Raw genomic sequence first — 26,151 nt, forward strand, 5'->3', positions numbered from 1 at the left:
TGTAGTTCTTTAAAAAATAAATGTTTATTTCAAGTATGAAAAGTAATGTCAAGACATCTTCCAAAAATTCCATTCAGTTTAACAAAAGTATAAAACAAGACTTCTGAAAAAACCTATACAATAAAGTACAAAATACTTAGGAATATACTTTGACATTCACAGTGGGCATTTTCTGAAAAATAAGTTTTGCTAATGTGCTTAGGAAGCAAAAATATATTTACAGCTCCAGTCAAACAAATCTCAGCTGATGAACAGTTTATGTCAGGATGTCAGCATTTCGGAGTATGATTTGTGTTAAGTCACCTACATGTTTTTTTTTGGTTGCTGTTGTTTTGTTTTGGAGATGGTCTCACGTAGCCTAAACTAGCCTCAATGCTGCTGAAGACAAGCAATTCCTGATTCTCTTGTCTCCATGTGCCAAATGTTAGGATCACAGGTGTGCACCACTGTGTCAGCAAGACTTAAAACAGTAAATATGGTTCAACAATGCAGAAGATCACACATTTTGTAGTTCCCAGACAAATACAAACTATTTCTCTGCCTGCTCACCAGCAGCTAATCCAACATTTCAGTCACACAGTATCAATGAGAAACATAAGCTGTAACTGAACTCCTTGGCTGAGAATTCCAAATGTGAAAGTCCTGAGTTATTTCCAGCAAGGGAGCCTGAAAAGAAAGATGACTTCCTGGTGGTAAAAGCAAAACCACTCTATCCCGAAGCTACTTCACTGGACTGCTCCCCAGGCTCCTGCTTCTCTTCTCCAGGTACATCTTTTTGAAAGTCCGGAACATGACATTTGAGTCTTTTACTGGGTTTTGTAGAGTTTCAAATTCATCTGCACTGAAGCTTCTCTTAGAGAGTCTTGAGTCAGCCCGATCTAAGAAAATAAAACTGCTACTTAGTGTTCAATATAATAAACACAATGAAAAATGAGAAGGGAAATGTACAGTATCTGTGGGGGCAGAAAAATGAGCTATATAGCTGAAATGGCAGTAAATACCTATAATCACAGCATTCTCAAGGCTGAGGCAGGAGGATCTTCAGCTCAAGGCCAATCTGAGTTTCAAAGCAAGAGCTTGCCTCAAAAAACCAAAAAAGGAAATGGAGAGATGATTCAGTGGTGGCTGCCTTTAGTCCCAGCACTTGGGAGTTAGAGGCAGGTGGACCTCTAAGAAGAGGCCTGCTTCTACAAAGAGTTCCAAGTCAGTCAAGGCAACATAGTGAACCTTGTCTGGGGAGGAGTGGGGGCAAGAGAGAGACAAGTTTGATTCCCAGCACCTACATGGTTAGGGGATCCAATGTCCTTTTCTGGACTCTGAGGGCCTGCACCCACAAACACATAACCCTCTCCCCCCAAAACAAAACAAAGTGGAGAAAATACAGAAAGGTATCCAGATACATGATGCAATGCTGCACTAAGAAGGTGGACATAGGATGACCAAGGTCAGTATCAACTACATACAAGGTTCAAGGTCAGCCTGGGCTATATAAGACACCATCTTAAAAAAAAGAAGGAAGGAGGAAGGACAGAAAGAAGGAAGGGAGGGAAGTGAGCAATACAGAACTTGGCCAGTTCCAAACAGTGAATGGAAAAGAAATAACTTTAATATTCTACTCTGGCAAGATAGATAGCCTCAGAAAAGCCTGTACCTCCCCTTTTCATTTAACCCTTTAGTTCAATGTTCCACAGGCCTTGTTTCTTCTGCTTCCAGGCATTTAGAGCTGCTCTCTCTCACTTCAGGGTCCTCCTTCCCCTCTTCACTTTTAATCCTGCTTTAACCATTCCTCTATTGGGCTAGCACTGAGTATCAAATACAGAGCCTCGATAATGCAAGCCAAACACTCATTATTTCTATTACTCAATTTGTATATGCTTGCCTATATACATTTGAATCTCTATACTCACCTTTGTCAAATTTCCTCTTTAAAAAAAAAATACAATTTTAAAAATAGTACTAGTCCCAAGATCTATTCCCATCACCCATGTTGGTGGCTAAAAACTGCCTATAAATCCAGTTCCAGAGGATCTTACACCTCTGACAGCACTTATGTGCACAGACGTAGAGAGCCATACTTAGACACTAATTAAAAATAATAAATTGTTACACCAGGTATTGGTGGAACACTAATCCCAGCACTCAGAGCCAGGTGGATCTATGTGAGTTCCTGCCTAGTCTACAAAGCAAGTTCTAGGATAGCCAGGGCTACACAAAGAAAACTTTTTTTTTTTTTTTTTTTTTTTTTTTCCCAGACAAGGTTTCTCTGTATAACAACCCTAGCTTCCTGGAATTCAATTTGTAGAACAGGCTGGCTTTGAACTCACAGGGACCCACCTGCTTCTGCCTCCCAAATACTGGGATTAAAAGTATGTGTCTTTGCCTTTTAATCTAAGGAAAACTAAGATATAACTCCTGAGCTCTACTCTCTGAAATATATTCATTCCACTTTAAATTAAACAGATAATGAGGATCCAGATAATACAATTCTTGCCTACCATGCATGCACAGAGCCCTGGATTCTGCTCTTAGCAGCACATAAACCTTCAGCATGTGAGAGGTAGAAGCAAGAGGATCAGAAGTTCATGGTGAATACAAGGCCAGCCTACCAGATAGTTACTAGCCCAATCTCCAACACACTAAAAGCTACCAAGACAATTATTTACTCCACTATCCTCAATGGACTTGGAAGAGAGAGATCAGGTTCAAGTCCCTAATGTAGCAATGTAATAAATCAAATGACAAATGGGAATGTTCTTGATGACCTTGTTTAGGGAATTGAATGAGTGAGCCTGCAAATCACCAAATGGAGGTTGGGAGACATTATTGGAGGCCAATACAGCCTGCCACAGATCTTACACAATATTCTTATTTACATATCATTTGTAATGTCAAAATTGAGGTCAGCTCAGATCCAGAAAATTCAATACTTTATGTTCTGGTCCTACTCAGGTCAAAAATACAAAACTCCCTTCCCTAATCCAGTATGATAGTATTACTTTTCTATTAAAGGGAACTAGATCCTGGCCTCCCATTCCATACTGACAGAGAAAACAGAGCTCTTTCTTACCTTCAGAAACAAACACCAGGTGACTAAAAAAGAATACAAATAAAATCATGGACTGTGATAATACTATATCAATGTTACAGATAACCTGGTAAATGAAAAACAAAATAACAAAAGGAAACACATGGGGTTTTACCTGTTTGTTCACTTGATTCGGGCATCTTTGTCCTTGTTGGGATACATTTTAACCAGTCTTCTTTTGTAGTTTTTATTCCTGAAACTGTTTAAATACTTGTTTTCAGATATATCTTTACTCCTCTATTTTAGCACAATGGAAAACAATCCACCAAAGTCTTTCTAATACATCATAGGTTAAGAAATGCTTTTCACAGGGCAGATTCTTAGGGTTTTAATAAAATATGTGTCCAGAAAATGTCTGGAAAATTTGCCAGTACTAATTTATTAGAATCTAAAATAAAAGGGCAACAAACACAACAAATGTTGCTCAATGAACACTGATTCACCGTCGCCCCAACTCTAGCCCATCCCACTCACCCAATCCTAGGACTACACCTCTACAGTGCCTCACACATACACAAAAAACACTACCTAGGCCCTGTGGACTACATTTCTACCACATGGGAGACAAGAGGATCAGAGTTAAAAGGCCAACCTTGATGATATACAAATTTAACACCAGCCTGAACTGTGTGAAACTATCTCCTCCAACACCATACCCCCAAAAGAAAGTTATACTGAACCTTGCACAGGTGCTCGCTCCTTCTCAGGCCCAGGCCTTGGATCATCCCCTTTGTCAATGGAGCTTGTATTCTTCAATAGCACATCTGGACATAATTTAAACTCCAACATGGGCTTGTGTGTGTAGTCTTTTGTCATGGGTGCACATGCTGTACTCTTTTCTTTCTCTTTACTAAGCTTCTTGGATGCACTGTCCAATTTGGTGAGACAAATGCTTTCCTGTTCTGTGCATTTGAATGCAACTCGATTCAGGTACTGTTTCCTTTTTTCCTTTACCTGGAGCTGGCTGGACTTACTACTCATACTGGTCAATCTTTCTAATTTAGCTTTATCAATGTAAGATTTGTCTGGATGTGTCCTATAAAATTTCTCTTTACTATTTGACACACTGTATGGCCTAGTCTCCTCAGAACGGTGGGTCTTGAGATTTTTGCCATGGCTGGTGGAATTATGTTCTACTTCTTTTGAAGTCTCTGCACTGACACCCTGGCCCTCAATTAATTTTCCCAAACTAGGTGATGCAGAATGTTTACTGGACTTCATGGGTTCAGAGTCACATGGCACATTTTCTACACAGATGTTTTTGGAGGCATTATTTCCTATTACATGTTTGTCTTTTTTCCGCTGTAAATATTCCTGCACAGTTATAACTCTAGTACTCTTAGAGGAGCTTCCCTTTGAGTCTGAGGGCTCAGAATTTGTCACTATCTTTTCTTTAGCACAGGCTCTTTCATTTGGTTCAGTCAGAGTACTACATAATTTGAGTGTGCCTCCAGCATTTTTGTTCTGCTCTTGTTTTTCGTATTTCTTCTTTTTTATTTCCACATCTGAGATAAGCAAATGGTCCATTTTTCTTTTTTCAAAATATTTCAGTTTGGAGCTACCCGATTTGAATTTTAACTTTTTCTTTTCTGGTGATACTGACTGTACTAAAAAGGTATTCCTCCTGCGTGGATCTTTATTTGGCAAAAGCCATACATGTCCTTTTACTGGATCTGAGTCTTGGAATAGGTGTTTCTTCTGCAGGCTTCCCTGAGAATCTTGTTTAGAAAATGCTGGCATATTTTTATCAGAGTTGGAAGTTACCACATTAAATGTTTCAGGGGTTGGTATTTTACTGCTTTTTAAGGGATTTGGTTTGTCACATTTAGAAGAAAGATTTTTTATTTTTTGCTCTGTTTTCAGTGAGCTATCCTGTTTTGTTGTAGATTTATCTTTCTGGTAACATTTCATTGAAAAATGACCAGTTAATTCCTGTTCTACCCTTGGTGAGCTGCTGTTTTTTGTTTCAGATGTTTTTATCTTTTCACCATGTATGTCAGAAAAATGGCCTTTCTCAGATTCTTGGATCAGAGGACTTTTTGAGTTATTAGAAATAGGATTAATTTCAAAAATAGTGATTCCACTATTGCAGGCCTGCTCTCCTTGTTTGCAATTAGAGATTTCCAAAGAACACTGGTCTTTCTCTTTCTCTTCCATGGAACTGCACTGACACTGTGGCACACCTTCATAAACCATTGAGAGCCAGCCCAAGGCACAGCAATGGATTTTATCTTTCTCCAGATCCAACATTCCAGGGTTGTGACTTTCTTCTCTGGGGACCTGTGAATCACACAGGCTCTTTACTTCTGCAATGATTTTTGTATTCTCGGATTCTGCCAATTTGTCTACATCACATGGCTGATCCTCTTCAGGAAATAATTCTTTGATTTGTTCTGAGTTTAATACTGTAATTTTTATTTGGTCTGTGTTATCCCCAGACACATTACCAGTTTTACTACCAGTTTGATTTTCTAAGATTTCATGTGTCTTTTGTTGGCCCACATAAACTTCAGGCCTGGCAATAGTTTCAATGCCATAAGGAAACTCTTTTAGAAGTTCTAACAGCTGGTCATGTAGGTATGAGACAGGTTCATTTTCATCATTAATCTCATTTACTGTAGAAAGACTGTGTCCTGACTTACTGCTGGCTGTGTCAATTTCCTGAGGTTGAGGATCTTGCTGAACAGCAGCTGGTGAACATAATATGTCCTTAGTCATCTCTTTTTCACCAGGATTCTCCTTACTGCTTTCCTCTAGGATTTCTCCGTTTGCTTCAACATACTCATCAGATGTTGTCTCTAAAGGCTGCAGTGGCTCTGGCTGTTCAGTGACTTCATGAGGAACATCTGTACACTGCATACACTTGTCTTTCAGAAAACTTAAGTCTTTATTTTCAGCAACCTTATCTACTTGTTCTTCTTGTTGACTATTAATTACCTGCTGATCAGGTGAAGGTTTCTGGGGCTCATTTTGTACAGAGTTGAATATCTCTGCTATTTGGGAATTGTAAGATACATCACCTTCTGCAAGAGAACAGATACTTTCAATCTGTAATATAGGCCCACTCACAATGGTGCTGTCCCTAGGGTTAGGCAAAGCTTCAGCACCCTGGGGAGAGTGTTTCCCTAGGCTGCCATCAGCGATGTCTAGATCACTCTGTGTTGGTTTGTGCTGCTTTTCTTTATGCCCAGGCAGTGATAGCTCAGCTGATACAGTAGCACTTGCTACTGCTCTGATAACATCAAAGGGCAAACCAGCAGTTACTGTTGCATTTTCTGCCTGCTGGTTTTGTAAGCTACAAACACTGCCTTCCTTCACAACTGGATATACAGTTTCAGATACGACTTCAGGAGCTAACTCTTTCCCAGGTACAGTACTGACATCTGAAAGAATTAAAGGTGAAACCACAGCAATCTGAAGCTCTGTTCCTTTTCCAACAGCTACATCTGAAGAATCGTAAACTGGTGTGAGAACTGACAAGACTGTTTGTGACGAGGTGGTTATTTTCTGAGAATTTCTAACACCTGAACAAAAATTCTTCACATGAACTTCATTCATGGGATTTGAAGGGCCAACCGCTGTTGTACTAGTTCTTGATGCATTATATTGTTTTTCTTCTAAAGGTTTTGAAACATTTTCTTCTGTGGTTTTTGGAGGTTGGTTTTTCCAAAGAGAAAGGCATGTTGCTAGCAATTCCATGGAGCACTGATTGTCCCTTTTAGCAGACATTTCTTTTGCTGAAAATTCAGAATGCCGAGTTGGTTCAGTATAAGAAGTATTAGCTGTTTTACTGCAACCAGCTGCCATCAAAAGCTTTTTGTTGATTTTAATTTTTCTTGCAAGTTCTGAAAATTTCTTTTTAATTTCTACTAGTGATTTAATATCCCTCACCAGCTTTTCTTTTGTGACATTTGTGTCTAGTATTTGATTTGTACTTGGATTATAAGAATACTTTCTTTCTTCTTGATTATTTTGAACAAGAGTATGAACACCATCCCCAGAAGAGCCAGCAGAGTCATTGTAAGACTGTTTTGTATTAATTTTCAACTCACAGAATTTTCCTATTGTACTGACATTTTTACTAGTGCTCTGCCACTGCTGTTGAAAGACTTTGTAAGCATCTTTCTTTTTTTCAGACGAGTGCATTTCTGAACTCTGAGGAACTTCCACAGGCAAGTGTCTAGAAACAGACTGAGAATTTTGCACATGTTGGCTTCCATATCTACAGCTGTAAGGGGGGGGAGGGAGTCTTTTGCTGGTTTCTGCAGCATACTGATATGACGACACAGGTACAGGGCGCTTTGATGGTAAGGTCTGTGTAGAAGGTGGAAGCTGATTATTTTTAACTTGTAATGATGTAGATGACACAAAGTTTTGTTTCTGAACAGAAGTGTCTTGCACAAAGCTTTGTGGTAAATAAGGATATTGCTTTGGAGGTGGTCTGTAATCTGGATAAGTAAGTTCACTGGATGCACATTGTACCCAGCCAAGCTCACCTGCCATCGAGTGGTTAAGTCCCGGATTTCCTTGATAATTTCCTTGGTAAGTTACAGGGCCTCTTACAGAGTTTGAAGGAGTCATCTGTAGTTGCACAGAGTAGGTGTCTGATGTGACAAGATGACTCTGTGGTGCATGCATATATGGCATACTAGGCCCACCATCAGGTTTATGAGATATGGTTGCCTCTGTAAGAGAAGGCATAAAATTCCTCATTGTTGAATTCATCCAGGCATTTTGCACAACTCCAGAAGACACTGTTTGCAAATTGTGGTTTGGTTGTTGGGCTCCTTTAACATTTGTATATGTGACTCTTTCTACTGAGGTCTGTGAGGCCACAACTGTCCTATTATGCACATTAGAAACAGAGATCGGAGGATTTATGAAACTCCTGACGTTCAGAAGTGGCTGTGAAACTGAATTTGAATTAGTGGGATATATGCATGCTTCTTGGTTATGTGGGAGACAGCTGAAAGAACTTTGAGAAGTTGTGGAAGGCATTAAAAACTGCTGCAAAAGAGACGACTGGCTTTTAGAATATGGTGGGTTTGGGGCAGCATTCTCTGGTTTTGCATTCCAATTCATATTTGACCTGGTTTAGTAGTAGTGTTGCATAGTCTGTGGTTTTGAATGTCACAAATCTGCAAGAAATACAAATAAAGATCTTTTATTAAAGCTTTCCCCTTTAATCCCAGCACTCGGGAGGCAGAGGCAGGCGGATCTCTGTGAGTTCGAGGCTAGGCTGGTCTCCAGAACAAGTGCCAGGCTAGGCTCCAAAGCTATGAAACCCTGTCTCGGAAAAAAAAAAAAAAACAAAAAAACAGAAAAACAAAAAAACTTTCCTCATCATTCCCTGATTGTAGTTGTTAAGACAGTCTTTCTGGCCTAGAACTCCCTTTGTACCCTTTGTAGAACACACTGACTTCAAATTTGTGGTAATCACTCTGCTTACACAGAATTTCAAAGAATAGAAGCAAATTATGTCTACGGTAACTAATAATCTGTACCAAGATAGTAGTAACAGAAGCTGTAACAGTAATTGAGTCAATTGTCAAGATCAATGAAATGTGTAAAGATTCACTCCACAAGAAACAGCTGTCACCTGTTAAATTAAAGTGGCACTTAACTGCTTTTATTTACTATTATTTGAGGTGAGGATGATGGACTTAAAGAGACTTAAGCATGCTAAGCATTTACTCTACCCCTAAACTGTGTGTGTGTGTGTGTGTGTGTGTGTGTGTGTGTGTGTGTGTGAGAGAGAGAGAGAGAGAGAGAGAGAGAGAGAGAGAGAGAGATCTCCATGGCCTGTTACTCCTTATTTTAATACTTTATTCTTACTGTACATTCCCAACTTATAAATTCTATTGGTGTACACAATGTTATCTTGTTTTTTTGTAAAATTTCTAAGCATAAAGACTATAGAGTTTCATGCTCTATCCTCAACTACTCAAGAGGTTACACAGTATTGTGAAAATGTCTGGAAAATATAGAGACCCTATCTGAAGAATGAAACAAAATCTAAAACAGCTTTTGAGACAAACACAATCTACTGTATTTTGGGGTTTTTTTCTTATCATATACAGACAGGTTATTATTACATTTCACTAAAAATTATCTATCTGCACAGCATTCAACTTTATAGCTATGTCACCTGTGACATACCAATAACTTTATTTGAGCCAGGCCTGGTTGTACATGTCTATAATCCCAGCACTCAAAAAGCTGAAGCAGGAAGACATCAAGTTCAAGGCCTACCTCAAGTTCTGTGAAGCCCATCTCAAAATAAAAAGTTAAAACTGCAAGGGTCCAGATGGTCTACAGTTCCTTTCTCAAGCATGAACCCTGACTGAGTATGCTACATGACTTCAGAAAGCTACAGGCATGAGATAATGTCTAAGTCTAAGGAAGAATGTCCTCCAGTACACATAAGACCACAAGAACAGAGAAGTGTGGAAGAGGAACTTAGGGAATGGGACAAAGGGGACTTGCATTCAATTCTATCTTTAGTAGGTACCTAAACTGCTATAGAAACAGCTGTGGAAAAACAAAACTTACTCATTCTTGAAGCGAAGCCAGAGTCATAGTCTACCACTGCCCTCCTTTCCAGGACCCTGTGTTGTCTATGGCTGTGCTAGCCTAGCCAAAAGAACAAAAAAGAGAAAAATATTATTTGACCCTTGTCCCTGGTTAATAATAATAATAATAATAATAATAATAATAATAATAATAATAATATTACAAAGTCACTTGCAGTTCCTTGAATGACAGAAGTACCTGTCTTTTACTTTCTTTTGTTCACAGTTGAATATAAACTACTGAGATAAGAGGAAGAACTCAGTGCCATCTCAGGAAGCACTCAGTGGCAATGGCACACATTTTCAAAATCCACCCATAGCTTTAGAAACCATGAAGAACCAGAGTTTAACACTGCAAGTAACAGCACTGAGATTTGATACAAGTGCTCAGTGAGTAGTGTACTCTACCTAGAAACAGAATCCCCACCAACACCTTAAAAACAGCTGGCTGTTATCCATCACATCCTTTGGTTTTTAATGAGTATAGCAAAGAAGGGATTGTTATAAGACACCCCTTAAATTGTTACAAGTCACCAGAAATGCAGGACTCTCAGGACTGGGAACTGGGACAGTCTTGTGGAACCCAGCCCTTCATCAAGTAGAATTTGATGATACAGGACTGAAAGGGAAATCAGGATACCCAGAAGGCATTTGCATAAAACTAGAGAATAAGTTGGCAAAGAGACAATCACCGCTGTCACAAGTGTTGTGTAAATGTAAAAATACAGCATTAAAAACAGGCGGGTTGTGGGGAGGGACATACTAGAGTTGCTGACACAAAAATATCTTGCAAGGAATAGGCCATGGAGACAAACTTTGGGAGAAGTTTAATTCTGTACCTCCAGGCTATAAAGATGAGAACACTGGCTGAACACTATGTCACCCGGTAGTTTAGTACAAAATGTATCACTAGTCTAATACTACCCCAGTTCTGGACAGAGGTCCCCAAATACCTAGAGATTTGAGACAGGGTCTCACTATGTACCCTTATCTAACCTTAAACTTGTAGTGATCCTCCTGCCTCTCTACTTCTCAAGTGTTGTAATTACAAAGCATGTTCAACCATGGCCAACTAAAAACATAGCTATACTTGCTGATAACCCCATATTTGAGGTTGAAGGATGGAGACCACTGGATGTGGGAATTCTATGGCCGGTTAACCAATTTGAAATGGCCATGCCTAGCTTTTATATAGGTGCTGGGGATTTAAACTCAGGTCCTCTTGCTTATATATTAAGCACTCTTATCCATTATATATTTTATTTACTCCACATGAGCAAGTGGAGATTTGGATGAGAATGGTCTACACAGGCTCATGTATTTTAGTGGTTGGTCCCCACCTGATGGTACTTTTGAAAAAGATTAGGCAATGTGGCCTTGCAGGTGTGTCACTGGGAGTGTTGTTAACAGAGGTGGGCTTTGAGGTTTTAAAAGCCCACACCCTTCCCAGTTAGCTAGTGTTTATGGACCAAGATATAAGCTCTCAGCTACTGCTCCAGCACAACCTGTCTGCCTATTGCCATGCTCCCCACCATAATGGTCATGGACTCATTCTCTGAAACTGTAAGCTCTCAATAAACTGTTTCTTCTTTAAGTTGTCCTGGTCATGTTGTCTACACAGCAACAGAAAAGTAACTTAAGACAGAGCACAAGTAGGTTTTTTGAGTCAAAACATTGGGTTTTCTTAAACTGTAGCTACTGAAATACAATATTTAACATGTTCAGGGGCTTAGTATAATTTGACAGATGTTCTCAATGCATAATGGTTAAAGGCTAAATGAGACAGTAAGCCCTCCCACCTAATCCTAACAGTTCAACAGCAGCACACAAGAGACCCACCGACCTCAAGCAAGGTAGAAGGCAGATCCCCCAAATTTGACCACCACACTCATCTACACACAAAAGCAAACAAAATACAGAATCCTGCCTATCTGTAGGGGGTCCCTTCCTTATTTTCTGCCCTTCAGTTTGTAGTGGCCACTTTGTAGGAGTTTGTAGGAGTAACAAATGTTCTATTTATCTTTCTGTATCTGGTCTAGTTTACTTAAGATTGTTCCATATGTGGTGATATACTTATTTATTAAAGCTTGCCTGGGGTGGGGGGCACTGAAGAGTTAAGAGCACAGTCTGCCCTTCTAATGGTCCTGAGTTCAAGTCCCAGTGATCACATGATAGCTCACAGCCATCTATAATGAGATCTGGTACCTTCTGGCCTGCAGGCATACATGCAGACTTACTGTATACATAATAAATAAATCTTAAAAAAATAAAGCAGCCGGGCGTTGGTGGCGCACGCCTTCAATCTCAGCACTCGGAAGGCAGAGGCAGGCGGATCTCTGTGAGTTCGAGGCCAGCCTGGTCTTCAGAGTGAGTGCCAGGATAGGCTCCAAAGCTACACAGAGAAACCCTGTCTCGAAAAACTAAAAATAAATAAATAATATAAATAAATAAATAAATAAATAAAGCTTGCCTGAGTATTCAGAAAGCAGAGTCAGTCACGAGCCATAGAAGCCAGGAACACACCTTTAATTCCATCAGCCAGAAGTTAGGAGGTGGTGGTACACACCTTTAATCTTAGGACTCGGGTAGACAGATCTCTGAGAGTCCAAGGCCACCCTTGGACTCTCAGAGATTGAATCAGTCTGAAAGAGTAACAGATCACATGCCTTTAATTCCAGCACTAGAGGGGTATAAAAGATAGAAGCAGGGTCTTCATTATTGAGTAGGAGGCATTCATCCTTCAGCCACGCTAAGGAGAGGTTACAATCTGAGTCTTGGTGAGAGCTCATGGAGAGAGGATCAGCCCATTCAGTCTGAGCTAGTGGCTGGCTGCTTTCCTGATCTTCAGCTTGAAGCTTGAACCCCAATATCAGTCTCTGGGTATTTTATTTGTGTTACATCCATGTGCTAATAAAAATGATAGAATTACCTTTTCTTATGACTAAACAGCATCCTAATGTGTACATATCCTATATATTCCTATCTACTACTCATCGAACTTTTTCTTTTTTTATGTATTAAAAAAACTACATTCTTATACCAGCTGTTGGAAATTTTCTTACATTCTTCCTATAATTATAATTGGCTATAACTAAAGAAACAAAACTTAAAGTTAGTCTCTAGACAGGCAGTATTCCTTATTTTGTGGCTTTGCTTTTTTTGTTTGTTTGTTTGTTTGTTTTTTCTTTCTGTTGTTTGTTTCAATTTGGTTTACTTAAAAATGGCCCCCCAAAGCATGACAGTGAAAATGATGGTAATTCAAACAAGAAAAAAAAAATTGCTGTGAACCACTTCTCTAAGTAGGAACATGACTTTATTATTCTGTATATGTAAGAAAAATCCTAAGAGATCGGTGCATAGCTCAGCTTCGTAAAGCCCTTGTCCCATCCCCAATACCACAAAATAAGCTAGTAATCTCAGCAGAAGGATCAGAAGTTCAATGGTTTCCTTCCCTCCCTCTTTATCAAGCTGGATGCCAGCCTTGGAAACATTAAGCTCCTATCTCCAAAACAAAAATAAAAACAAAACACACATGTATAACCAGGTGTGATAGTGTGCACTTAGGAATTGAAAGGCTGAGGTAAGAGGACCACTTAAACCTCAGTGCTGAGATCAGTCTGGACAACACAGTAAGACACTATCTCAAATAACACAAAACTTAAACGTTTAAGTAGGCAAAAGTCTACCATTTAGTTTTCCAAGGAGATTGACTCTTACTTGGCATTAGTACTGTTAGTAGTAGTTTCCTATGAGAAACCTGAGAAGATGCTGGGGGGGGGGGAGTTATAAATAGCAAGCTGAGTTAAAGGAGGCTGAAGAGAGAATGAAGTGAATAGGAAAGGATTTTTCACTTGAAATTTTTACAAAGACCTTACTACACTGTTTTGATGGTTAATTTTAACAATCAACTTGATACAACCTAGAACCCGTCACCTGAGAAGAGTGAAATTGGGATATCTAGATCGAGCTGACCTATGGAGATGTCCCTGGGGTAGGTCTGAGCTTCATACTGTCTAAGAGAGCAAACTGAGCACGGGCATACAAGTACTCATTCTCTGCTCCTGACTGTGGATAGGACCTGCTGCTTCAAATTCCTGCTTCAACTTCTCCACAGTAACAGACTGTAATCTGGAATTGTGAGTCTTATAAACTCTTGCTCCCTTAATGCTCCTTTTGTTGAGCTGTTTTATTGTGGGGACTTGACAGCCGGCCCTATGGTACTGTGTTTCTGTCTGCCCAAAAATGAACTGCTCTATCCCAGTCACTACAGTGCTCAGACTCGAGTGATAATTTCCACAGGCTCCCTGTGATGACTAAAGAAAATTAATATGGAGCCAGGCATCATCCCTTTGACCTTTTGCTCTGGAATAACTGGGAGCTCCTGCAGGTGAGATAAGAAGAATAGAATAAGGGGCTGTGAGGTATTAACTGCTGCCTTTGCTTCTGTAAAACTTGAAATTGCTATGGGACGGGGATAAAATGGTCTTCATGTTACCATATAGAAGGAAAGAAACAACTGAGGGACATAAATCAGTTTTCCTGCTCAGCTGTGGATTCCACTGATAGCTGAGATGCACACCTTCTCCACGTCCGCCTTTAAAAATCCCATTCACCCCGCCTCCAAATAGCATGCTGCATTGGCTCTAAGGCTGCCATCCTTCTGCCAGCAGTAAGAATACATTCATTTAATCTAAATTTGGATTGAGTCCAAGTATTTGGCCTTCCCAGTGGATTTGAATGCCTCAACATTATCACAGCAATAGGAAGAAAACTAGGGCAGGTACTATTAATAGTCACACGAAAGGCATAAAAGTTCTAACTTGGGGAGCCCAAACTATACATGAGACACTGTCCAGTAGACACCAAATGTTTGCTAAGTGAATATTATCAGAAATCTCTGAACACCAAGAAACACCATTTTTTAAAAATATAATAAATTTAATCAACATTTTATGTGACAGAAAAAAAGCAGAAATGAATATTCAGAGAAAGTGCGCCTTTTTATGCTTATATTTAAATGAACAGCCATTTAGACATGTGACTAGATAGGGCTGGAAAGAGAGTTCAGCAGTTAAGAGCACTAGGTGGTCTTCTAGAGGACCCAAGTTCAATTCCCAGCACCCAAATGGTGATTCACAACCATCTGTACCTCTAGTCCCAAGAGATCTGATGCACATTTCTGGCCTCTTAGGGTACTAGGTACACACATGGTGCAGAGACATACATGTGAACAAAACATAATGCATAAGAGTAAATTAATTTAATTTTAAAAATAAGATAAAAAAGGTAATATCTAATGGAGGCAAGTCTGTCCAGCTAACTTCTACTTGGCCTCCTGTGGCTTTTTTTTTTCCTTTTCTTTTGAGACAGGGTTCCTCTGTATTGCTTTGGAGGTTGTCCTGGAACTCTCTCTATAGACCAGGGTGGCCTCAAACTCACAGAGATCTGCCAGCCTTTGCTTCCCGAGTGCTGGGATTAAAGGTGTGAGCCACCAACACCCAGCTAAAGATCACCTGGCTCAGTTTATTTCATTTTTTAAAATATTTACTTTTTATCTCATTTGCATTGGTGTTTTGCTTGCATGTATGTCTGTGTAAGGGCATCAGATACCCTGGAACTAGATTTACAGACAGTTGTGAGCTGCCATGTGGGTGCTGGGAATTGAACCTGGGTCCTCTGGAAGAGCAGTCAGTGCTCTTAACCACTGAGCCATCTCTCCAGCCCCTCCTGTGGCATTCTTTCCTCTTTGGTTTGGGGCAGGAACCCCTGTGTGAGAGCTGACAATCTACTGTCCTAATAGGTCAGAGAAACTCCTTATAGCCAATTCTTAAAAAGTAGAGGGTAGGATAGAATGGTATTCCCAGGATCTGTGGTTGGCTTCATGGAAGACGGGTTTAGAGACAGGAAAAAAAAAGTGGAGAGAGACCCACAAGGTGCTTTGGGTCCTAAGTCACCAAGAATGTTGACAGTGTAACACATCACAGGTATTCAATTTGTCAGTGATTTTTGTTTTCACTCCTTATCTGGGTCCTAGAACAAATCCCAAATCCCTACAGTGGCCCTTGCACATGCCCCCTTAACACCTGCTCCAAAACACTGAGCTTTCCCTGCACATACCACACATTTTCTGACTTGCCAGTCTCTGCTCCCTAACAAGCTTACATGTTACAAAAAGTGTAATTACCACAGTACACTGATAGGTTTAAAATGAAAGCCAGTTTTTCTATTAACACTCTAATTTGCAATAAAAGTACCAGAAAAAAATACAGAATTCCCAATAAAAATCAGCAAATTTACAAATGCCAACAATCCAAGGTAATGTCACTTTTCAGTAATTCCAAAAGTATTAAGATTTAGTCAATCTACAGTATCTCTGGCCTTCTATAAAGAAAGTCAATCTAAACAGGCTTCCTCTGGTAGTGTTTGGATAATCAATTTTCCTGAATTTCACATTATAACATAACTCTAGTCCATAATAACAGTCAACCTTTCAGAATCTTATTTTATGTACTAACAGCTGTAGGTGGGCAGAGGATGTAGAGGGTTACAGCTCTGAGGCCAAATTTGCCTGTGCTTCAAGATCCTGTCAAGAAAAACAACTGAACAAAGGAACAAAAGAATTGTGAACACTTTAACTACAACATCTTATTTAACATATTAACAAAGGTAAGCAGTTGGTACTGGCAGTAGCACACAGTTAATGTGGCTGGAACAGGTCTCTACATTAACTTGGTCATAATCAGACAAAACACAATCATATACAAACTGAAAATTTAACCAAAGATTAAAAGAGAAATTGTGTTGATACTGATTCTGTCATGTTTCTAGTCCCTAAACACTACAGCACAACAACCGTCTACATAGCACTTACTTTGTATTAGGAATATTAAATTACTTAGAAACGATGTGAAGTACACACAGGAGGATAATGCAGAAATTATACACAAAATACAAATGTATGCATCCTCTGGTTTCAGTACCTCAAGGAGTCTTGAAGCTGAGAATGGAGCTCAATGGTAGAACACAAAAGGCATGGTTTTACAATAGTTCACAAAAATGGGTAAGAATTGATCGGTCAAAATATGGGCTACTGAAAAGTCAACTTGGAAGTAGGCCATTCTTTTTTCTTTGTTTGTTTGGTTTTTTTGTTTGTTTGTTTGTTTTGAGGCAGGGTTTCTCTGTGTAGCTTTGGAGCCTATCCTTGCACTTTCTCTGGAGATCAGGCTGGCCTTGAACTCAGAGATCCGCCTGCCTCTGCCTCCCAGTGTTGGGATTAAAGGTTATGTGACCCCAACGCCTGGCCCTCTTTTTTTTTGGGGGGGGGGAGTAGGCCATTCTTATACCTGGGATAAAGGGCGGAGAATAAAGTCCTGTCAATAGAGCTAAGAAAGCAGAAGAACAATCTGTGGCTGTCTCTCCAAGTCTTATTCTTGTGGTGCTAAGAGTTCAGTGCCCTCACAATCCCCATAAGGTATGCAAGAAGTGATCTATGTTGGGTTGACCATTAATAAGAGCAAAGTATTACACATTATGGCAACTGTTATCTCACAAAGACATTTTAATGAATCCAACTACTGATGGGGGAAGTCTTTCTGTGTCTATGCTTGTCTTACTGGATGATATATAAAGCACTATTGGCCAATAGGGAAGCAAGATAGGTGGGACTAGGAGTCAAGGAGGATTCTGGGAAATGTAGTAAAGGAAGAGAGTCACCATGTGTTCCCGGGAAGAGACGCTTGAGGCTGGTGTCCTCATTAAGTCCTTATAAAATATATAGATTAATAGTTATGGTTGATACTTAAGACAGAGCTAGCAAATAAATCCTAGTCATTGGCCAGTCCAGTGTGTTATTTGGGGGCCCTGAAGTGGTGGCAGAATTCAGGCGGCTGGTGAAGAGTTATCATTACAAACTACAATACAAATTCCATTCAGAAGCATGGGCCACTCAATCACAGACCAGACAACATCTCAGTTAACAATACACCACATATGTATGAGGCTATGTAGTTTTACTCAATGTTGTATCCATTGTGGCTGCATTACTATCCTACCACAGAAATCAAACATTACAGAGAACACATACATATGATATCATTCTTAGAATTTTGTCCAGGGTCTTATTTATCCCAAGGAATATGATCCCCTAGAGAAGTAAAGACCTTTTAAAAAGATACTTATTATTTATGTTTGTACCTATACAATGTATGTGCAGATGCCCTCAGGTCACGAGGTCGGCGTGAGAGCCCACACAACTGGAGTTGCAGGAACTTGCAAAGCTGCCCAATATGGATGCTGGGAACTAAACTCAGGTCTTCTAGAAGAGCAGCAACTCCCTTAACTGATAAGCATCTCTGCAGCCCTGAAGAACTTTTTTCTTTTGAGAGAGGGTCTCACTCTGTAGCTGAGGCTAACCTCAAACTCAAAGAAGCCCTCTTGTTTAAGTGCTGGAATCCTCCCTAGAATAAGTACTAGGATCAAAGACATGCACCACCATGCCTAATAAGCTGGTGGTCTTAATTATTTATAAAGACTTAACAACTACTTCTAAGTATACATAGTAGGTTACTGTGTAGGAGATAGAGGCAAGAGACTCAGTTCAAGGCCACCTTGAGTTATCATTTCTCAAAAACAGAAAAAGACAGAGACAGGCACACAGACATAGTTAACTGAATTTGTTGGAATATAAAAAGTCTTAGAAGGAACAAGCTGATTGTACCTCTTGGGGTAGACAGAACTCCTTGCCTAGAACTGAATAATTCCTATTTCAGATGTTTCAAAGAGACATCGGATGAGATTGCTTTTTCTGTTATTTATAGGTCTCTACAGCCCACACTCCAGGGTCTACCCAGGTTATTCAGAACCTGTTCAGTTAGCTGCTTATAAGAACTTCAGCAGAGGCCTTTGAAGCCTAGATCTAACAAACTGAAGGCTGGAGTTAATGATGGGAAAAGTATCTTGATGGTCCCATCAGCCAGAGACCACCTTCTTGTCAGCATAGAAGGGTGTAACAGACCCAGTCATCTGTTCCAAGTCACAGCTGTAATCCAGAAGTCATATAGAGTACTTCTGCTTTGTTGGCACAAGGAGACCATGGGAAACCATGACTAATACAGCAAAGTTGGTATTTCCATTCATTACTAGGTTACAAAGGGTTTGGCAATCAGCAAGAACTTGGAGCATCTAATGAGTAACAGGATTAGCCCCCAGAATTTCCATTTTTCACTTCTTAGGATTTGCAGAACTGGGGCCAGCAAAACGTCTCAGGAGGCAAATGAGTTTGCTGCTAATCAAGGAGGATGACATTGAGTTCAATCCCAAGGACCATCATGGTAGGAGGAAAAAAAACAAACAAAACTCTAGCAAATTGTCCTCTCAGGTATTCAGGCGTGCACCCCACCTCTACACATAAAATGTAAATACAGGTTAAGATGATCTGCAGAATTAAGCTAGGGATAGTGGTACTGCCCATTTGCAATCCCAGCACTTGAAAGGCTGAAGCAGGAGCTTCACAAGTTTGAGATCAGCCTCGCTATATAGCAACTTCCAGGCCAGTGAGGAAAAGACAGAGGAGGATACAAAGGTAGGAGGCTGGGGTTGGAGAGAAGGAAAAGAAAAGATAGGAAGAAATGAAAACCTAAGTCACCCAATGACTAGGTAATTAGAATTAGATGGGCTGCATCCACATCTGTATGTGAAGATAACCAGTGTGGGAACACCCACTGCCTTATATAAACTACCCTAACCAACTTCTCGGAAAGACAAATTTTATGACCATCTTAATTACTATTTTGCTGTGAAGAAACATCATGACCATGGAAACTTAGAAAAGAAAGTATTTAACTAAGGCTTAATTACAATTTCAGAGGGTTAGTACACACCATGTCAGGAAACATGGAGGGCAAGATGATGCTGTGACAGAAGCTGAGAGCTACACCCTGATCCACAAGGGGAGGTGGGAGGGGTGGAGGGAGAGAGACTGACAGGGCCTGGCCCTTCACTTTTGAAACCTAAAAGCCCCTCCCCTGTCAGTGACACCTCCTCCAACAAGGCCACATCTCCTAATCCTTCTCAAATAGTACCACTCTCTGGTGACTAGGTATTCAAATCTATGAGCCTATGGGGGCAATTCTTATTTAAAACACCACTATGACAGAGTTGTCCATCTTCTCCTTGGACTATCTTTCTGAATAGTCACATTTTGCCAAAATACCTTGCCTCTTAATTTAATTGGCCTGTCTCTTGGGGTGGAGACAAAAAAAAAGAAAAAGAAAAGAAAAGAAAAAACATACCAGTTACTCAAGCTTCTCACAGCTAGCACACAATGGGAGTTCCTGAGAGTCCTTCCACCAGCCAACAATTTTGTTCCCATAAGGTTGTGGGGCTAGAAGGAATGGAAATTGCTAAAACTTGCTAAAACTTAAGCCACCCTAGTCACAGTATTTACCCACTGTTTAGGCATGTCTTGTGTGCCAGACTGTTTTGGGGGTCTGCTGAAAGGACAAGGGGAACTAGCTCTGTGCCTTGCCCAAGAGCAGACTTGGTAAAGGGCCATGGTTAAGGTTTCAGTTCCTAAGGAAATGACTTTCTCCCCCTGAAGAAGACAAGTCTCAAGGATGCTGAATGCTCAGTCAGTGATGCACCTGAGATATCCATGTCTCTTACACAACGTTGCTTGATTAGCTTCTGGCTGACTTCGCCCCATTGTATGATACCTTTCTCCTGACTCCCATTTCCGCCTGCAAATCATACATAAGATGATGTTCTTAATAAACTTGCTTGGCATAAAACATAACTTACACAACACCTCCAGACCTCAACTTTCCTATCTTCTTTATTTTTCATCACCTCATCCTCTCTCTTAGGAACTTGTCACTTAAGAAGTGACCTACTGGTCCAGGTCAAGTAGAATTTAAATATACAGACTTGTCAGGATTTATAGCAGTTCGTCTTTACTGGCACAGTGAACAGTAAATTTCAGTCACAATGTCTAGTCCAAGCTGGCCAACAACTCATTACATAGCAGAGTAACCTCATATTTGTGATCCATAGGCCTCAGTCTGAGAGCCCTGATATTACTGGCCTATGCCAACATGAGCAGTTTTTAAACACGAAAGGAAAGAAGGAAGGAAGGAAGGAAGGAAGGAAGGAAGGAAGGAAGGAAGGAGGGAAGGGTGTGTGTGTGTGTGTGTGTTGAGACAGGGTCTTACTACATAGCTCCGGATGGCCTAGAACTCACATTATAGACCAGGCTAGACTCAAACTTGGAGCTCTACAATCACTCTGCCTCCCAGGTGTTGGGATTAGAGGCATGTACTATCATGCCTTGCTCAACTATTTTATAATAATAAGCCAACTATTAGCAGGATTTAAAAAAAAAAACATAGAAACGCCACTATCTTATGGTGGGTTGAAAAATATTAATGTTAGTATCTAAGGATTGTTGCAGTTTAAGAAAAGCAGCACGTGAGAGTGAGCCACCATTCGACAGATTTCAAGCAGAGGGATTTTTATAAAGGAAAAAAGGATTGTAAAAAGGGGAAATGGGAGGAGGGAGACCAGTCTCCATGCACAGGAGCAACGAGAAAAGGAAGGGGGGCAGCAGCAGACAGACAGAAAAAGGGAGAGAAAGAGAGAAGGATGGCAGGTAGGCAGGACCCTTTTCAAAAGGGAACAGTGACTATGCGCAGGTGATGCTATCAATGGCAGCAGCTGAGGGCTGTACCCTGTCAGAGCTTCAAAGGCAGGCCAGGAAAATGCCTAAATACTAACAAGATATGCTGTCATTTCTAAATGAGTTGTGTTATTAATTTATCTGTGTATGAGCTTTTTACCTTCATGTAAGTGTGTGCATTGCCTAGATCATTAGATACCCTGTAACTGAAGTCACAGTCAGCTGTTAGCTACTGTCTGGGTGCTGGGAAACTAATAAAGGCTCTCTCCAACATAACAAGTACCATTAACTTCTGAGCCATTGCTCTGGCCCTGACTTGAATTATTTTTTAAAGGTCACAAATGGTTTTTGAGACCATGTGTCTCTGCTGTCTGCAGAAAGCACATCCATCCTGCTTTCAGAAAGCAAAGGCCTACTATGCAAAAGAAAGTTACCTATTTGAAAAATCAAAAGAAATCTGTTCTAAAAATTAAATTAAAAACTAAGTTTGAAGGCACATGTCTGTAATTCTACCACTTGGAAGATAGAGGCAAGGAGGATCAATCTGCACTATATAGTGAGTTTAAGGCCAGTCCAAGATACATGATACCTTGTTTCAAAAATAAATAACAAGTTTGACTAGGTCACAAATAAAAGATCAATCACAAGACCAGCCAAGTAGAATAGTGTATGCCTATATTCTTACCATTCTACTCTAAAGACAGAATCAAGAAGTTCATGAACTGAGGGAAGTCTGAGCTTATACAAGACATTGTGTCCAGAAAAGAAATGAAAGATAAAGAAAAAATGCATATCTATTAACTAATTAATCCAGAAACTAAAATAGGTTGTTCTATTTACAGTAACACTGAAGGCAATTTTGACAACTTTAAGGAACAAGGAATGGTGGCTCACACCTTTAATCCTATCACTCAGGAGGCAGGTAGTTCTTGGTGAGTTAGTGAACCACCTAGTTTACATTTTTGAGTTCAAGGATAGCCAGAGAATTCCATCTCAAAGAATCAAAACAGAGGGAGGGGAGAGGAAGGTAGGAAGGGAGGAAAGCACAACAAACAAATCTTGTAGAAGACCCAAATACCTAACAATCGTATCAGGCAGCTCATAATCACCTTTAACTCCATCTCCAGGGGAACTGACACCCTCTTCTGGACCCAAGGCACCTGCACTCAAGTGTACACACCCCCCTCCTAACACACTTTTAAAGCCTTACCTGGAATACTGAAAACTGAGACAACCAACCACCTGCATCAATTTAAATTCAGTTTAAATCACTAGCAAGACCAATCATAATTGCTCAAAACAAGTTATTTCACCTCTTCATTCCTCTTTAAAAAAAATAATAAATGGGGCTGGAGAAATGGTTCAGAGGTTAATTAAAAGAAGAGGCTATTCTTTGGAAGGTCCTGAGTTCAACTCCCACGCTGTGGCTGTGGCTGTGGCTGTGGCTGTGGCTCAAGAGCATCTGTAATGAGATCTGGTGCCCTCTTCTGGTCTGCAGGCATTCGTGCACTCAAAACACTGTATTCTTAATTAACAAATACATCTTTAAAAAAATAAACAAGTTCTTTCCTTTGAAGCAACATTTGATTTCTAATTGAACCTGTTTCCCTCAATTTATACATTTATACATATGAAAACAAAAACCTGAGTTTAGCCTCCTTTGTGATTTCTTGGTATAAGACCAGATAAGAACCCAAGGTAGAGAATAGCAGAGCTCAAAGATAATACTTACTTAGATATCTGTTTGATAGTTCTAATCTTACTTGAGATACTTATCTCACTAAGCCTGCTCGAACTACACCTTTCATTTACAACTTCATTTAGCATACAAGGAATTCTAAGCACTGCACAGGTGCCTCTAAAACAAAAAAAATCCGGAAGGTCTTAAGGTTTTTTAGTTTGCATTTAGTTTGCATTTCTATAGCCAGGGTTGGTACAAATTCTTGCTTTACCTCAAACTGCTTCCCAATGTCTTTACAGGAATTAGCTTCCAAAGAAATGGGAAGAGAAGCCTGCTAAAACAAAGATGCTTGAAGTTCACCATTACTAAACTTTAACAAGATAACAATTCCCTAAGCAGTTGATTTCCTAAAATCATGGCACTAATAATGTAAAGGAGAAGGAACTAACCAAATAGGTGATAGAAAGAAAGAAAGAAAGAAAGAACTAGGGAAAGACTACTGTACTCCAGGAATTCACTGGGTAACTTTGACTTCAAACAAGCTGTAAGCAGGGAATGCAAATCTAATCCCAGCATTCAGGAAGACCAGAAGGATAAAGAGATGAAGGCAGGTCATCTCCTGCTTGACAGCAAGTTCAAGGCCAGCCTAAGCTACGAGATGGGTTTAATATGTATTTTAACTTTAAATTACCAAATTGAACTGCCTATCAAACAATTCCATAATGTAAGTACTACTGTGATCCCATTTTATAGATGAGGAAGCTGAAGCAGGGAAGTAAAATTCTTCTGAGATTTTACAGAGAGTGATGGAACCAAGTGGTAGTGCCAAACTAAGAAGCTTTATAGTCACGGGATAGAAACACCCTTCCCCACCCCCAACCCCTTCCAGATCACTGAGTATAGGGGTTGAAAGACATGACTCAACAGTTAAGAGTACTTGTGGCCCTATAAGAGGACCTGGGTTCATGTCCCAACACCAACATGGTAGATACACAATTGCCTGTAATGTCAGTTCTAGGGGACCCACGCCCTCGCCTCCACACACCAAGTACTCTTACAAATGGGCACAACTTATGCTCATAAAACAAATTTTCAAAAAAAAATAAAAATAAAAGAAAAAGTCACTGGTACTACATTCCAACCACAAATTAAGAGCTAGCCTCTGCCTAGGTAACATTAATTCACCAACTAATATAACCTCTCCCAGGGTAGCAATCAGGCCCAGAGTTCCAACACTGCCCCCACAATCATCTCTCCCCTATTTTACTAAGGCATGAATAAAAAAGTAAGTAGTAAGTGCTTTTAGGCACCATGCCAACGATATTATTTAAGCTTTGTCATCAAATCCACTGTGTAAGGGTTTCATTTGGGGGAAGTTTGTTTTTAGTTTTCTAGATTATTTTCCAGACAGGATTTCTCTATAGCTCTGGCTAGATCTGCAGGTGAAGCTGACCTCGATATCAAAGAGATCTGCATGCCTTGGCCTCCCAAATGCTGGAACTAAAGGCATACCAGGCCAAGTTCTGTAGGTTTAGCCAGTGTTGATTCAACATTTTATTCCAAAATAAATTACTCCATGGTAAAATGTTAGTAGTTGTCCAGTAAAACCAGGACAGGCTTTTTAAGGTGCAGACTTACCTGTAAATACAATTTTATCTTTTAGTCTCTTCCACGAGGGGTACGGTACGTTCACACCTTTGATCCTAGGAAAAGCAAAAAAACGTTTTAAGATATAGGGCAAATCTACCTTAAAGTGATACTGAGAGCATACTAAGTTTACTGAATTAGTAATAGTTATGCTAAAAACAAAACCACTAAACTAGGGTAGTCTCAAAATAATCCCTGCCACCAGAACTCAAGTGTGCTCCTCCAGGTCCACTATTGTCCTATAATTCCAAAGCAAAAATACTTCGTTAGCAATTTTCGTTATTGGGTTGGTAAAAGAGAAACCTACTGGGGCTTAGGAAAGAGGCTACTAAGACCTTAGATTGTCAACAAGAAACAAACTTAAGATTTCTCCTTAAAAGTAACACATTTAGCAATTTAAATGCCCACGCAAGTTCTACTGCTGGCCTATTGGAACGCACGCCAAGCTCACACACTTCACCTGCTTTTTCATTTTTCTAGGAAAACACTCAAAGTACCACAAATGCAAACTGCTTCCGAGATGCTGCGGGCCGCGACGCTCACCCAGGCCTGGGCGGAGCGCAATGCAAAGCCGCTGGGTCGCAAGGGCGGGGGCGGTGCTGGGGCGCGCGGAAGACAAGCCAGAAAGAAACCGAAAAACAAAACAAAGCTCAGCTTCTCCTCCCGAGACAGGAAGGAACGTGAAGCTGCAACACGACCGCCCGCTACGTCAGGCCAACAACCGCAGACCGCGCGCCCGCCCCGCGCCGCGACCCCAGCGGGCTGCGGGCTTCCAGCGTCCCCTCGGTGGGGACGGAGGTGACCGAGAGCCAGACTGAGACCGGATCAGAGAACAAAAGCCGCAGACCTGCCGCCCCTCCGGCTGCTCACTCGCCTCTAGCACGGACCGAGGCCTCCGCCAAGCGCGCGCACACCGCGCCGAGCTCCGGTGGCGGCCTCCGTTTGGGCGGATCCAGCTGGCTCTGCGCTCCGCCCCCGAGCGTCTGCCCAGGCCCATGGTCCTAGTGCCGGGCAGATAAGCCTTCGGCTGAGCTTAGTGGAACATGCCTTCACATCCAGCATTTGGAAGTGAGAAGCAGGAAGATCTCTGTGAGTGAATGAGCCCAGCCTAGCTGGAACTGAAGGAACAGAACAAACTTCATTTTGAAAAAAAGGCACCGTTTTCATATGTGGTCCAGGGCTGATTCAGCTCTGGCAAAGGAGCTATAAACAGTTCTAAGAAAAACCACAAACTGCCTGCCCCAGTCAAAGAGACCATACCGGGTGGCCAGCCAATGACTACATCTGCTCTCCCCAGATGCCCTTGCGGGCAATTCTTGTAGCTGTGTTAGAATTATCCTAGTCCCCAGCCAATGAATTTAAAGGTCACAATCTTACCCAATCATGAAATGCCAAAGCATGTGCCGCCCTGCTTGCGATTTTTCCCTTTAAAAACCTCTTATCCTAAGAGCTTGGAGTCATTCTCCTTCACTGGCTGCATGGAAGTGTTTGGTTG

At 40.7% G+C, this 26,151-nt stretch overlaps 1 protein-coding gene across 6 annotated transcripts; it reads right to left on the bottom strand.

Annotated features, from left to right (window-relative positions):
• Positions 1 to 25,755, bottom strand: Resf1 (retroelement silencing factor 1). Of its 6 annotated transcripts, none has more exons than XM_027430027.2 (6): positions 25,504 to 25,755; positions 24,648 to 24,712; positions 9,638 to 9,718; positions 3,766 to 8,223; positions 3,201 to 3,284; positions 1 to 878 (listed from the first exon to the last, which is right to left on the bottom strand). In XM_027430027.2, the coding sequence occupies exons 4-6, from the start codon at positions 8,165 to 8,167 to the stop codon at positions 721 to 723; spliced, it is 4,644 nt and encodes a 1,547-aa protein (XP_027285828.1). In that variant the 5' UTR covers positions 8,168 to 8,223; positions 9,638 to 9,718; positions 24,648 to 24,712; positions 25,504 to 25,755; the 3' UTR covers positions 1 to 720. The 6 variants fall into 6 exon arrangements, with proteins under 6 accessions (XP_027285828.1, XP_027285830.1, XP_027285829.1 ...); XM_027430029.2 differs by lacking the exon at positions 25,504 to 25,755 and adding an exon at positions 25,154 to 25,465; XM_027430028.2 differs by lacking the exon at positions 25,504 to 25,755 and adding an exon at positions 25,117 to 25,465.
• Between the last annotated feature and the right edge of the window lie 396 nt (positions 25,756 to 26,151).

Source organism: Cricetulus griseus, chromosome 8, assembly GCF_003668045.3.
Source record: "Cricetulus griseus strain 17A/GY chromosome 8, alternate assembly CriGri-PICRH-1.0, whole genome shotgun sequence".
NCBI lineage: Eukaryota > Metazoa > Chordata > Mammalia > Rodentia > Cricetidae > Cricetulus > Cricetulus griseus.